This window comes from Opisthocomus hoazin, chromosome 12 (assembly GCF_030867145.1).
Source record: "Opisthocomus hoazin isolate bOpiHoa1 chromosome 12, bOpiHoa1.hap1, whole genome shotgun sequence".
In the NCBI taxonomy this organism is placed as follows: Eukaryota; Metazoa; Chordata; class Aves; order Opisthocomiformes; family Opisthocomidae; genus Opisthocomus; species Opisthocomus hoazin.
This window is the reverse complement of record NC_134425.1, coordinates 5,511,214-5,525,332: the sequence shown is the minus strand read 5'-3', so window position 1 is coordinate 5,525,332 and position 14,119 is coordinate 5,511,214. Positions and strand designations below refer to the sequence as shown.

The following is a 14,119-nucleotide window of genomic DNA, read 5'->3' as shown; positions in this document are numbered from 1 at the left end:
TTTTCATGTTCACCTATACATCACAAAAACCGGTTCATTTCTGTTGCTTTACACCCACACAATTTATAACAAACTTTTAACATTAAGATTTGAATGGTTTTACAGAATTGCTGAAGTCTTCACATCTGGCCTTGTTTGCATTCTAAAGCTATTTGAAAGAAGGGTGCCTTACTGCGCTGTTATGTATAAGTGAAAGCAATAGGTGTATCCTAACATAAGCTCCAATGTGAGGTAATCGTTCCCCTGCAAAAGGCAATACTAAGTTAACATCACATGGCACAGGCAACAAAGCAGTGTTCCAGGCTGTCTGACCACACATGCTGTCATTGAACATGTATCAGGGCCAAATAACGAGAACCACCTGCAATTTCTAAGCACCGAATCTGGCTTTAACCAAAAAACACCGGCATTCATTTAATGTATTTTTAAAAAGGATCAGTAGGAATCTCTAAATGAAAGTCAACAACCATTCTGAGGATCTCTTAGTACGCCAGAGAGGAAGACAGAAAGTACTGACACAAAGCAAGACATGCCACACTAAAGCCTATCCCCTGCAATTAAAATACAGATCCGCACATCTTCTCCACTACTTATTGTCTTTCAGATCCACAGCTCCTGGCAGTAACCAGCAAGTGATGTTCTTACAAGCAGTAATTAGAAGTAAGAATTAACATAGTCGGAACAATAACAGAATAGGTAAATATCAAAGCCACTATTCATTACACAGGCTAAAGCAAAAGGGTTGCTACACAATAACGTTCAGGGTACAGTGCTCTCTTAAAAGGTCCTACAAGTATCATTGCCTAAAATGCATGAAAAACTGTCCAAGCTCGTATCACACAATGAGAAGAGGAAGACTCTTGATGCAGTGAGACAGAAAAGCTAAACTAGCAAACTTCGCGGTAAAGCTTTCTGCTTTACAGGGATACGACTCTACTGCTTCCTCCACTCCACCCTAACTTTCCCATTCAGAGTAACAGCTACAACACACCACCTGATGGCAAATTCACTTTGTCTTGAGCAAATAGCCTCTACCAAGCAAAGTAAATGCCTATATTAGCTTGCACACAGTCCCTGTACGTGGCACCGCGGCATGCACACATTCACTGCAAGTCATTGCACGAGTTACACTGCCCTACTGCTCACTTACATGAGAGGAAACACACACACAAGCAATAAATCGGGCAAGCCGAGTCTTCAGCAACTGAAGGCCATTCAACAACTCAGTTCTCAGGCCTTGCTACAATGAGCTTAAAGCAGAGGAAAAGTTTCAGTCAGACTGGATACAAAGAACAAGAACCTTGGCAAAAATTAAACCAGATGAATAGAAATACATCAGCAAAGCATGTAGAGCTGGAGGATGGAAAGCTATACAAAAGCAGTGTTTTAATACTGTCAGAGATGCACCAATAAACTCCCTCCTCATTACAATCTCATCAAGTTAACAGATGGCAAAGCATTAACCAAACAAGGGGGTGTCGAGAACTGCAAGAAAGAACAACACAGGAGGCTTTCCAAGACACCAACAGATGTTCCTGACTTTGTCCAAAAAAATGCAATCACCTATATATCCAAAATGAACTTCACTATCTCAGACAAGAAGATCAGAAGGCACCAAGCTAGATTTATACCAAAACAGTACTAACAGGCTCCCTGGTATCACAGGCAGCCGCCAGCAACGTTTTGACTACCTTAACGTTACTCCCCTTCCACATTTCTCCAGATCTCTGTTTTATCCTTTGAAAGACAGAAGTACCTGCATACACATGAACTCAGACTCCTTGCTCCTTTTGATACAGTCCAGAGCAAGATGGATTTTGAGACAGTAACAGAATTCAAAAGAAACTCAACTCAAGATGAAGACTCAAACTGATGCGACTGGAAAAAGGTAACCAGGGCTCTACCTGAAGCCATGTCTAGCAGAGGGACAGAACGGTAGCATCCACATGCACGATGCTGGACACAGGATGCTTGGTATGTGAGAGTGGACTTCCCAGTGCTACACATAGATTGTGCAGAAGCAAAATAAACACAGACCGTTGAACTTAGGAAATCAGAAATAAACTGTTGAGGAGATTCTCACGGTTCTTCCTAATAAAAGCCAAGCTCTGAACTACCTATTTCCTCTGTTTCAAGTATACAGTCTCACTGCTCCTGCTCAGCTATTCCCACCACAAGCATTCCCACAAGATGAAAAGTTTTTTAGATTTTCTACAAATTCTACCTCAAGAGACAGTGCCTTGATTAGACATTTAAGAGATACAACCAAGAGCTACCCAAAAAACCAAAACCAGAACACTTGCAATTTGTAACCTCCACTCTACTTCTTTCTGCAAGTAAATTCATCCTTGGAGCGTAACACTGGTACTATACTTCCTTGTAGCACAACACTGTCAACAAATGCTCATTAGAAAGCTCTCCTCCCAAAAAAGGGCACAAAAAGAATTACAGTGGTTAAGAGGGTAAGTGTAATTTCTAGGTCACTATACAGTAACAGTGTTCCACTCAACCACTGATCTCAGTTCATGTTTCCTAACTGAGAAAGTTAAATGCTGAATCCACCAGTAGCAGATGTGCTGCTTTTACTTTGGAAAAATGCCTGTATTAGGGGGGGAAACAAGCAATGTTTTATGTCCCACACATAAAGGCACTACAGCAAGCTCTGGAACGCGTGCAGCATGTCCCGCAGCTCCTGTATTATTTGGCAATAGCATGGAAGGATTCAGCAGCATTGAGATGACCTGAACAGTTTTAAGAAGGAGACGATAGTATCCCCATCTTGTAACTTGTAAAGAAAACTAAACCCCAGCGAAACTAAAGGCACTTGCCACAACAACTCACTGGGCACAAAGAAAAGGTGGAACGTACCTGTGCAAACAGTGCCTGATCGCCCATGCCACGTTGCCCTTGCAAGGCAAAGCAGTGCCTGGCACCCCAGGAGCAGGGCCGAGGCCAAGCACTGATACGCAGAGCTCCAGCAGTGCACAGGCAAAGGGGAACACGGCCACGAACACACAATCTGCCTCTTCTTCACTCACATTTAGCTCTCAAGAAGCATTAATATTGATTATACTTCTCCCTGTCCTATTTTAACACAACTGTTGGGTTTGTTTTTCCTTCTTTGTACAGTTCTCGACACAGCCAGCACTGTTTCAGAGAGTTCTTCCCCAGCGTACAGACACAGAACAGGTCGCAGGGAACAAAAAACCTGAAGAAAACAGTTCACATCAAGAGCTGAGAGCATGGAATTTCAGAAGCGCAATAACAGAAGCACCACTGCAGATATTCCACTTGAGAGTTTTTTTCGCTGAAGTGCCTTCTCAAACCCAGGCCGACAAGAAACAGAGCGCTCTGAAGCCAAACCGGGCCGCGGTGCGGCAGAAGGCAGCGCGGAGGTGCAGAGCCTTCTCTGAGCACTGCTGGCAAATCCCCACGGGCGTTGCTTCTGCCACAGCTTACCTTCCAGCAGCAGCAGCCGGGTCCGTGGGGGAAGAAAACACGGCACGCCTGATCAAAAGAAAGCTTGGATTCTCTGATGTTTCAAAGTGTTATCAGGAGTTTGTATCACTGAACTTGATACTCCTGCTAGCACATTAAATAAAGAATAAAATAAGAAACGCCTGGTGAGCGTTATCAACATTCCCACTCGTACCACAGGCATAGGCAAGATGTCACTTTCCCATGCTGTGGTTTCAAGCCACAGCAGGATATTAAAAAACTCTGGTGCAGCATTGTCAAGCAGATTTACTTAGTGCTGGTTGTGTTTCTCAATACGCCCAAATCAAAAAGAAGAGAGAAAACACTAGCACTTGAACACTTACTACATCTCCAAATTGTGCATCCAGTTAAAGGTGTACGCTGACAGAGACTGCAAATTCAATTGACTGATATAAGCAGCTAGAAAGCAAAGATTTATAAAAATAGTTACTGAAGTGATAGAAACAATACACATTCATCCTGTACCAGCAAGACTCGTGGACAATTAGAACACTGGGACTAGGATGAAACTGATTATTAGGGAAGTCAGAGCATTCAAGTAGCACTGTTTAGAGAAAAACAATCATCAGTAAAGTGGCAAGAGCAATCCAGATACTAATTATTCTGTAATTTTTATCCACAGAGAAATACTGTAATAAATGAACGGGAGACAAGAAATGGAAATCACTGTACTATGGAGAGAACCGGAATCATGGAAAATAAGCAGTATGGGGAATTGCATGAGTAGGTCTCGTCAATCAAAAGCATCCAGCTTCATTGTACGGTTTTGAAAGGACTGGATGAAGGGTAAAGCAACAGATGTACTATCTGAATAATAGTAAAATATTTGATAAAAAAATCTCTCTCAAGACTTTTACTCCCCAAAATCAATTCAAATTGGTTTGGACAGAACACTACAATGTGACCTGAAACCCAATGACTAGTCATAACAAAAAAGTCAAGGGCCTAAACCAGAAAATAAAAATAAATAAACAGATAAAAAGATGAGCTTTTCAAGGGCTGGGAAACCCTCCAACTGCCACACTGAAAAGCGCTGTATCATTTTAGACTGATGTTCTCAGAAGTTAAAGCGATAAACAGCAATGGACTGCAAGTCTTGATTAGTGGGATACTGCAAAGACTGAAATTAGTTCTGGTGCTATTCAGAAACAGAAGCAGGACTGAACATGCTCATGAGATCCACAGATGGCACTTGCAGGTGGTAACAAACTTTGCAGATAAATTGGAATTGCCAGTTGGTACAAAACAGTAATAAGATGACCTAAAGTAATTAAAAACTGGAGTTTTTTTAAAACAGCAAAATAAAGATTTGGTGCGTAGCAGGGAGGGACAAAAGGTGGGAAGAGGTCAAACTGGTAGACATGGAAAAAAAAAGAAAACATTAAACATATTTCATTTTAGAGAAAAAAATACAAGAAAAAATACCAGAAGATGATACGGCAGATCAGTTTAGAAGGTAAAACCAAAGACCTTTCCAGGGCATGCTATCTGAATACACAGCTCCAGAGGAGATGACCTGCATGTACATCATCAGTAAAGCTCATCTAGAAACTATCCTTCATTCCTGAAAAATCTGCATCAAGAAGAGCAGTTAAGGTGATTTAGAGTTTGTCTCCTCCAGCACCCACATACATCCCACTACCTTTGCCAAGAGTTGTTGTCTCAACTTCCAGCTTGCACAGAATGGGCTTGCTACAGACCTTGCCTTCTTCTAGCCAAACCTAGAGCTAATTAATGCACCAGTCTTGGCCACCATGATACAGTCAGATAAACATATCATGCCCCACACCATTTAATATGCATAATTATTCAAAATACGAATGCCACAAAATTTCACTTATCCCCACTAAGAAAAAGGCAAGTAATTTCCTAGCTTCTAATTTTCATGGTCACATACAGCCATGGCGGGGGGGGGGGGCTAAAAGCTTAAGTAGCCTGAAAAACTTCTTTTTACAAAAGCATTTTGGGGGAAAAAGGCAAACAAACAAAAAACACAACCACATGCTTCTGCACTTTTTTCCAAAGGCAGTAAAACTTCTCAGCTTTGCTGAAGTCAGTCAAGTTTAATCACTAAAACCACAGCCTGATTTTGGTTGTAACCTGCTTAGGAAATTATGACAGTATTTAAGCTTCCTCATCAGGTCACTGAGAAATTACTAACATTTGTAAAGCATTCCATTGTGCTTTATTATGGCTCCAAAGCGCCACACCAAGGTTCAACTTTGCAAATACCAATAGCTTCCAAACAACTTCATGGCAACATGTTACTTGCAGTGGATGGAACGCTAGATCCATGTTGTTATACTTCCCAATCAGCCAGCAGGGCTTTGAAGAAAACACAGGAAATTGCATATAAATATTGCTCTGTCCCATTTAATGTGTAGTTCTAAAGTTAGAGCATGAAAGCGTTAAATATTTTTGTCTTCCACTAAAAACACTCTTTACATGGCAAGGCAATTAAGTTATTTTGGCATCCGCTCCACACAAAACAGCTGCTGTACAGTATGTTTTACTTTATAAAATATCTTTAATCAGCACACTGACTAGTTCTGTCATTTATAATTAAGGAGGTAAACGGCAGGTGCAGCATTAATTAGTGAAATTGAAGTCTCTGTGCAAGACATGCAGTCATACCAACTTAATGCTTCCTAGGAATAGAAATGATTGCTACAGCTACGCAACACAAATCTGACTAGGTAAGAAGACCACACTGACAAAGAGGGGCATTTACGAGAAATCTGGTAATAGAAGATTGTCAACCCTTGTGAAGCCTTGACAATCTCCTACTACCAGATTCATTTCCTAAACTCCTCCTCCAAAAGTAAGAACAGAAAAATACTTCGGGAGTGCAAAAGCCTACCGTCTAAGCCATCCTGTGAGAGCCTTTGTTTCTGCCTTACAAACACCAGAGGGGCAGGGGCAGAGGTACAGATCAAGAGACAGGCAACGTGGTTCTCTCAGTTGCAAAGATTTTCCCAGCCAACAGCTAAGAAATGGGCTAGCCTGACATCTGGGGAAAAGCCCACACTCCTAATTTAAAAACAGATCAACTGTTGTTGCAATCCTTTCTCAACATGAAAGTAGGACCACCAGTCCTACAATCACCCTCATAACAATTCTACGACTGCCACCTTAAGAGGTTGTGGGTGTTTTGGAAAGCATTCATAGCCTGTGAGCTAAATTAAATCTCTCCTCCCTTTTAAAACTGCAGAGGTTATTCTGGCTTGAAGGACTTCTAAAAGGCAGCCTTCTAGCTATTTACGAATCTTCAGAGCGTACACATTCAACAAGAAGTCCTACAAGATGATTAGCACTTCCAAAGACGTGTCAGCCACCCTCAGCACCGGTGCGACATAGTGCTGGGTTCATGGCAGAGCACGGCCCAGGGTGCTGCATCCATCACCTCCGTGCTCACCTGCTCTTCAGAGTCCCCAGGCACCACCCCAGCAGGCAAAACTGTTCATAAAAACGAGTGCAGTTGGTGAGACTAAAATAATTACAGCGCTCATGGTCTCCTTTGTAAACTAGCAGTCTGCTCATCTCCGAGCAAATCCTCTCAGACACTTCCTTGGTTTTGGCCAAACTAAGACTACAATTCGAAAGAAGCCAACAAGTCCCACTTTTGCATTACTTCAAGGCAAAAAGGTTAACCCTTCTGACTGCCACATTACCTAAGCTACGTTTCAAAACCAACCCAAATACCTGTCCTTCAGAAGTGAAAGCACAACAATACATCAAACAATACATTTAGTACTACAGTAGTAGCAAAGTAGTAGTAAAGAGCCTTCCGCATTAATTTTAAGAGAATCTATGCATTTCTGCCTAAACTCACACAGCAGCTTCCCACATCTGCCTTAAATAGAAAGCAGTACGAACACCAGGCAAAGCAACCACACCCTGTGCGATGAGCTAGAAGACCAGCTGCAGACTGATGTGAAATGCCAACCCTGCAAATATCGTCCAAGGCACTGAACTGAGTTGTGCTTCGTGGATGGTAAATGAGTGTTTCTTCAGTGGGTAGGCAGTGCCTTCCACATGCACAGAAACCAGCACTTCCAAGGCAAACTACAGTAGATAAACAGCTGTGGGTGGAAGGCAAACTTATTTGTGTTTTTCTTTCAGTGCTAATTTTGACTTAAAACTGAGTCTTCTGGGAAGGAACGCGAGCCCTAGCTGTGTGCAGTACCCCCTGCCAACCAACTTATGAACCAGAACTGCTACTGACTCACAAGCGAGTTATTCATCCAGCCTCCTCCTGACAGGCAGAAAAAACACGACCACAGCCGACAGAAGAGAAAATAAAGATTCACACACAGGGATTCGGAAAGGGCAAGGAGGCGAATTTAGAAAACAAGGATGCTGTGATAAAGACAATTTGTTATACTCTGCAAGAAGACATGACAACAATAAACCACTTTTATCCAAACTTGTCATTCTCTAAACGAACCAATAACGAGTGCTGCACAAATCAATCAAAAGGCCATCACTTATAAACACCACAACGGTTTGTTCGAAAATGCAAAATGAGATGGTGGAATTTCAACAGTATTTTTAAACCTTTTCAGATTAGGCAAATCATCTTGGGCACGAAACAGCTGATTTGAACGAGCAGGAGGTAACTCAGGGGGAGGAAAAAGCTTTGTCTATGAATGGAAGCAAGCACCACCAGGGAACCGGCTTTACAGAGTACACGTGGGGGTTAAACGGAACCGACCCTCCCAGACAGGTGCAGCTCTCAGCTGAATTATTTCAGATAGCAGTATTCACATTTTTATGCTATCACAAACAATTTCAGTTCCCAGGCAGGTCTAAGACAGTGATATTCATATAAACCCCCTGAGAAGATAGCAGCCATGCCCTACCATATGGTCTGGCACAGTTCAGCATATGGGATTGGTTCTGACTGTTTTCCTTTTCCCAAAATTAGCATTAAAATATAAGTGATAGCTTCAATTAGAAGGGAAGCAACCTGAGCTCAAAATATTAAATTAGAAGTAATGCAATGTTCTGAGAAAACGCAGACAAATTTACAGTTTGTTAGAGGATATAAATACAATTAAGACTGAGCAAAGAAATAAACACATAAATAAATCAATTCCTCCACTATTATGGCACTGAGCAACATTTACTACCAGTGTGGATAGAAAGAGAGATGTTCATGGTATACTCACAGAATGGAATTAAAATTACATTCCTCAGTCTGTCAGTTCATATCAAAAAAAGTATCAAAGAGGCCAAACTACCTTATGCCATTCAAAGAACTTCATTAGCTAACGCGGCTGAACTGGTAAAGCAATTTGAAAAAGCCTGCTTTACTATTCAACCTGTTCTGTATTAACACAAGACCTCTACTTTTCTTTACAATTCAGCTTCCTTTCACGGATACCATGAGATCCACGGGTTGCGATTCTAAACGTGTTCTCTACCAAACGGTGGTGGATCATTTCACATCACATAATCAATAGCAATTGATCACATTTTGTATCACTGTATGTACGTATCACTACAACGCACACCAACTGATCTGGTGGAATCTGATCAAAATGAGACAGCATTCCAGCTCTACAGTTACGTCACATGAAGTACCCAGATATATTGGAACACAGTTAAAAGATAAGTCTTACTTTCCCATCCAAACTGCATAGCTTTCAGGGAGTTGTGGAACAAAAAGTATGGATCTTCCAGTATCAACATCTACTGCTCCAAAGCAGCCTGCTTCAGTTACTCCAAAAGTCCAGTGAAAGTAAGATTCCTAGGTTAAGACAAAATATATTCTTAAAAGAGAACCCTCACTTCTATCAGCTCTAAAAAGAAGCTACAGCACATACTAATTCCTGCTTCCACGTATCTGAAAGAGATCTCTCTTGCTTTTGTAAGTGGGAAGTAGTTTAGGTCTAAAGTGTTTCAGACTGATTGGTTTTAGGTTACAGTAATACAAATCCTGCTGTTGGCAACTAGAAAGGATCAGAGATTAATAAACTACCGTAAGAAATAAACGGGTCAATTCAGCACAATAAATCTACACCACACAATAGAATACATTATTCCAATAGAGGATTAGGGAATGCAGAATCAGGAAGAAACAATCATGTCACGTGAGACAAGGCAAAAGCAGAGTGCAGATCCACGGTGTTTTGGTGGCAGAGCGCTGGAGACCCAGTCTCCCCCAGAGAAGAAGCAGCTGCACGAGGAACAGCCCTTAGCCTACAGTTAGTTTCAGAACAAGCAAGCAAACAACAAAACAATTAACAATACAGAAATTAATTTTGGTAAGGGCAGACATATGCTCTGATACCCTGAAAGTTGCATCTCCACCAAAACCAGACCAATGACTACATTAAGATATGCGCTATCTAGATTAGAATTTGCTGGTTTTGTTTCTTCATAACACACAATAGCTCAGTTAAACTCACAAAACAAAGCACCGCAGCCATGCAAAGCACACAGCTTTGCAGGGGTATGCATAATTAGAATTCTGTTATGCCAACTCTGACAGAGAATATACAGGTACTTAAGGAAGAATCTAATTTGAGAAGACACACATTGTAAATTTTAACATACATCCTGCTTTGTAGAATACACTTATTTATAAAAGCTTGAACTACGCTTTTCTATGAATTAATTCACTTTAGTCCACTGTAACATATTTCGCTACAGAAAGAAGGTTATTTTCTGGGTCATAGACAAGACTGAAAAAACTAAGAAATATTCTGTTGCTGTCTTTAATGTTACATTAACCACTGACAGGCAGTAGCACCCTGAACAGGATTAGGCCCTTTACACCAGATAATGAGTCTGAATACTAAAGAACTGAAAGAGAGAGTAACTCAGAGTTGAAAAGGCAACACTATAAAGAAGCCAATTTATTTAAGAGAAGCAAGGCAATGCACACGAGAGATAAAGGGAAATAACTAAAAATCGTTTAAAAAATCATGCAGTTGAAGAGACAGTTTCTTAATTTGATTTGAAGTTTTGATTCAGCTCTTACCTGGCGAAACACAATACCAGTATCGGTACAGTATCTCTGGGTTTCTTCTCCACCCTGCAACAGAACAACCGAATTCTTCTGTAGATCCTTATTCTGTCTCAGGCGATCACACAGTCGTCTTCTATTCAAGGCAAACAGCGCTACAGGCACTTTCAAGGTCTCATTCCCCAGCCAAAAGGAGGGTCTAGAAAAGATGTTTTTTTAAATTGACAATTAATGGAAGACAAAGACAGTGGTTAGCACAATTCAGACGCACAATGTTCGTTAATTTAGTCTAGAACAGAAGTTTGGTTCAACTCTACAAAGAAGATGCTAATCGCTCAAGGCGGAGAGACGCTGCGTACAAGCATTGCTCTTGAGCGATAATCACATATTGCTCATACGAGTACCAAAGCAAAAAGATGGCAACAGGAGACAGGGCTGGCTGCAGCTATGGCCCACAACGTGTCACTTGTTACGCTCCTTTAGGTAAAGCAACGCAAAAAGTACATACAGAAAGCAGCAACAGCATAGATCAGCTGAGTAAAGGCAAAACAGGAGTGAAGAAAATGAGTTCTCAGTTACTGAGAACAGAAACGGAAGGTTACACTAAGCCTGGCAAACTTCAGCAAGTCCTTCTGGGAAGTGTTCAGCAGCTGAACCAGGGACCGGAGAGAAAAGATGACAGACAGCAGACGCAGGACAACAGCATTCCACCTACTCACGCAGTATCTGCAAATTTATTTTCTGTGTACGTACGTTTACTCTCACATGCATACAAGTAGCTTCAGCAAGTGACTGAACTCAGGCAGGCGGCTGCTGGAGCATGTGCCGGGTGCCAGTGACCTCTTGCCACACATCACCACCTGCCCCTAAGGCAGCACAAACCTGCCAAGGCAGCCCGGAAAGTTTCTGAAAGACCATACTCAAGAGCCGCAAGAGCTCTCTCTTAAAATAAACTGGTTATTAAGTAATTTAAAGTATTTAAAGTACTGCCAGAATATATCGCCAATTCATTCACATCCGTTACAGGTCCATACCTGCACTTTTTGAAGCTTTACCAGTAGAAGCAAAGTAGCTTGTCCTAGGATTTTTATTTTTTTTTTAAATCAGATGAGAAGAGAAGAATCTAAGAGCATTCCCTTTTTTATGTTTAATATAGGAAAGCTGTGCTTTGGAGTTTCAGCATTACAGATGAACACTGTTTTATCAAAAAAAATCTTATGATTTAAGTCCAGTTTATGCCTCTACTTCAGCCTGTCTCAGCTTATTGAAGACTGACTGGCTGGATGGTCATCTTCTCTGATATGCTGCTAGAGGAGATGACAGAAAGGTGGGGTTAAATTGTTACTACGTTAAAGTGACAAGAAATTAACCACCGAGGGACTTAACCTTAGAGAAGCAGACCTCCATATCTTAATTATTATATAGTTCTCACGGGCAATCTGAAAGGTAACCTTTGATTTATAGCTGCATAAGGTAACCTCCTGAAGACTTTTATTAGCATCAGAAATGTAAACCCTATAATTTCTTACTGCAGACACAGCATAAAAGAGCTAATAAAGTATTTTATTTTACTTGTTTATAACTACTTGATATACTGGTGTAAGTAATTTTCAAAGGTGAAAGACTGCTCTTGCTAATCCATTTTTCAGACTATCCACCTAGGAGTTCAGCTGATGATGCACAAAACCCAAATGTGTTTATTGTTATTACTTGCCCCACACACCTGATAACCCAGCACCACGGCAGGTGATCATTACAAGGGCTGCAGACTACCTATTGTGGCACATTAGCATAGGGTGGAAGCACAGCACAAGCTTTTTTCTTTAGGGGTACCCATGCCCGTAGGAAGAATGAAGGAAGTTCATACAATTCTAGCAAAAGCTACTGAAAGTTTTACATCAGGTAGCGAACCTTAAATTACATACAGGAGAGGCTTTCTGGGTGCAAAGCAACTCAGCAACGCACAAGAGACTGAACGCATAAGTCTTATGAAGAGCAGCTGAGGGAGCTGGGGTTGTTCAGTCTGGAGGAGGCTGAGGGGAGACCTTACTGCTCTCTACAGCCACCTGAAAGCAGGGTGTAGTGAGGCAGGTGTTGGTCTCTTCTCCCATGTAACTAGCAATAGGATGACAGGCAATGGCCTCAAGTTGCATCAGGGGAGGTTTAGATTGGATATTAGGAAAAATATCTTCACTGAGTGGTCAGACATTGGACCAGGCTGCCCAGGGAGGTGGTAGAGTCCCCATCCCTGGAGGGGTTCAAAAAACGTGTAGACATGGCACTTCAGGACATGGTTTAGCAGGCATGGTGGGGTTGGGTTGACGGTTGGACTGGATGATCTTAGAGGCCTTTTCCAACCTTAACGATTCTGTGATAACGCTGTCATCCAAGCAAGATCACTCCCTGGAGTAACTCCATGCAGGGGCCTGGAAATCATATGCTCACCTTACTGTCAGTGTAAAAGGGAAGAGAGAACATCATCAGATACCTTTATGCCATAAGTTGCTCTCAAGATCTTTGTATCTGCTGATAAAAAAAAGAACCAAAAAAAGGCAGAGGTTGTAGCACAACCTATCTCACGTTTTGCTTCAAAGTATGGAAAAAAGCCACCTTCGTTGTAATCTTACCCTCTTCACAAGCTTTTATTTATTTTCTGTGATTTAAAGAAAAAAAAAATGACTGACCTCTCTCCTTCCTATACCTTATTCCTACACCCCGGAGCTCACAGGAAGCTGCTACAAAGGCACATTTTCACCTCCATTAAGTTTACTATTAATGCTTTGATTGCACTTAAAACCTTTGACAACCAAAATGAGATTCAAGGAAAATAATGACGTCAGGCAGCAATTCCTACTGGTAGGCTTACTAAGCACTTTAAGAGTGTCTTTTAACAGGCTCTGAACACTTGACCTGAAATGCACTCTAATGCAAATGATGGATCTTCCGCACATTTTATCTAAGCCCATGGCAAAACTGTGTTCTTCCTTCTTTGTAACAGATCCCACTTTCCCTGTTTGAATTCAATGCCACAGTACTCATCAATAGCAGAATTTGTCCCTGTACAGTTGTTTTAGACTTGCACGCCTTTTTCACAGGCACTGCCTTGGTGTCTATTTGAGGCTGCTGTAGCAGCCACAGCAGCTGAGCACGCTGGACCCCCAGCAAGGGCTGCAGGACACAGGCAGGCTGGGCTGAGTGCTGTTGTGAATATTGCTCTGTTCCTCAGGTTCTCTGCTGAGCATCCGTATGTTAATTCATGCCTTGGACCGTAGGAGCTTGCCAGGCAACAGACCTACTTTCACAACTGAAATTCTGCAGAGAAAACCAGCTAGGTTTCAGAGACGACTCAACTTAGAGAGGTTTGCTTCCTCCACTGCCTTTGTTCTCTCCTCCCTCCTGCAAGCACTTGGATACCAAACCAACAGCACCTGCACGGATGGACTAACACCATGGCAAGGCACCCGGAGGCACTGATTTGCCTGCAGCAGCCGGGTCACTCTGCACGCAGGAGCCCAGCGCGACCTCCCCACAACTTCTGTAGAGAGCTCTTTTCAGACACCAGCACTGACAGAGGAATTTAAGTCTCCCCCCCAAAAAAGGAGTATGGCTGTACACCTGGCTTTCCACTGCAAATAATGATTTGGCAAG

The 14,119-nt window shown here is 41.9% G+C and overlaps 1 protein-coding gene across 2 annotated transcripts in view; it reads right to left on the bottom strand.

The window, feature by feature from the left end:
* Nucleotides 1-14,119, bottom strand: part of PEPD (peptidase D) — a 139,545-nt gene that overhangs the window by 123,554 nt on the left and 1,872 nt on the right. For both annotated transcript variants that reach the window (XM_075434164.1, XM_075434165.1), the window contains exons 2-3: nt 10,487-10,670; nt 9,123-9,250 (exon numbers count right to left, since the gene is read on the bottom strand). In XM_075434164.1, coding sequence (XP_075290279.1) covers nt 9,123-9,250; nt 10,487-10,670 — 312 coding nt within the window. The remainder of the gene's footprint in view (nt 1-9,122; nt 9,251-10,486; nt 10,671-14,119) is intronic.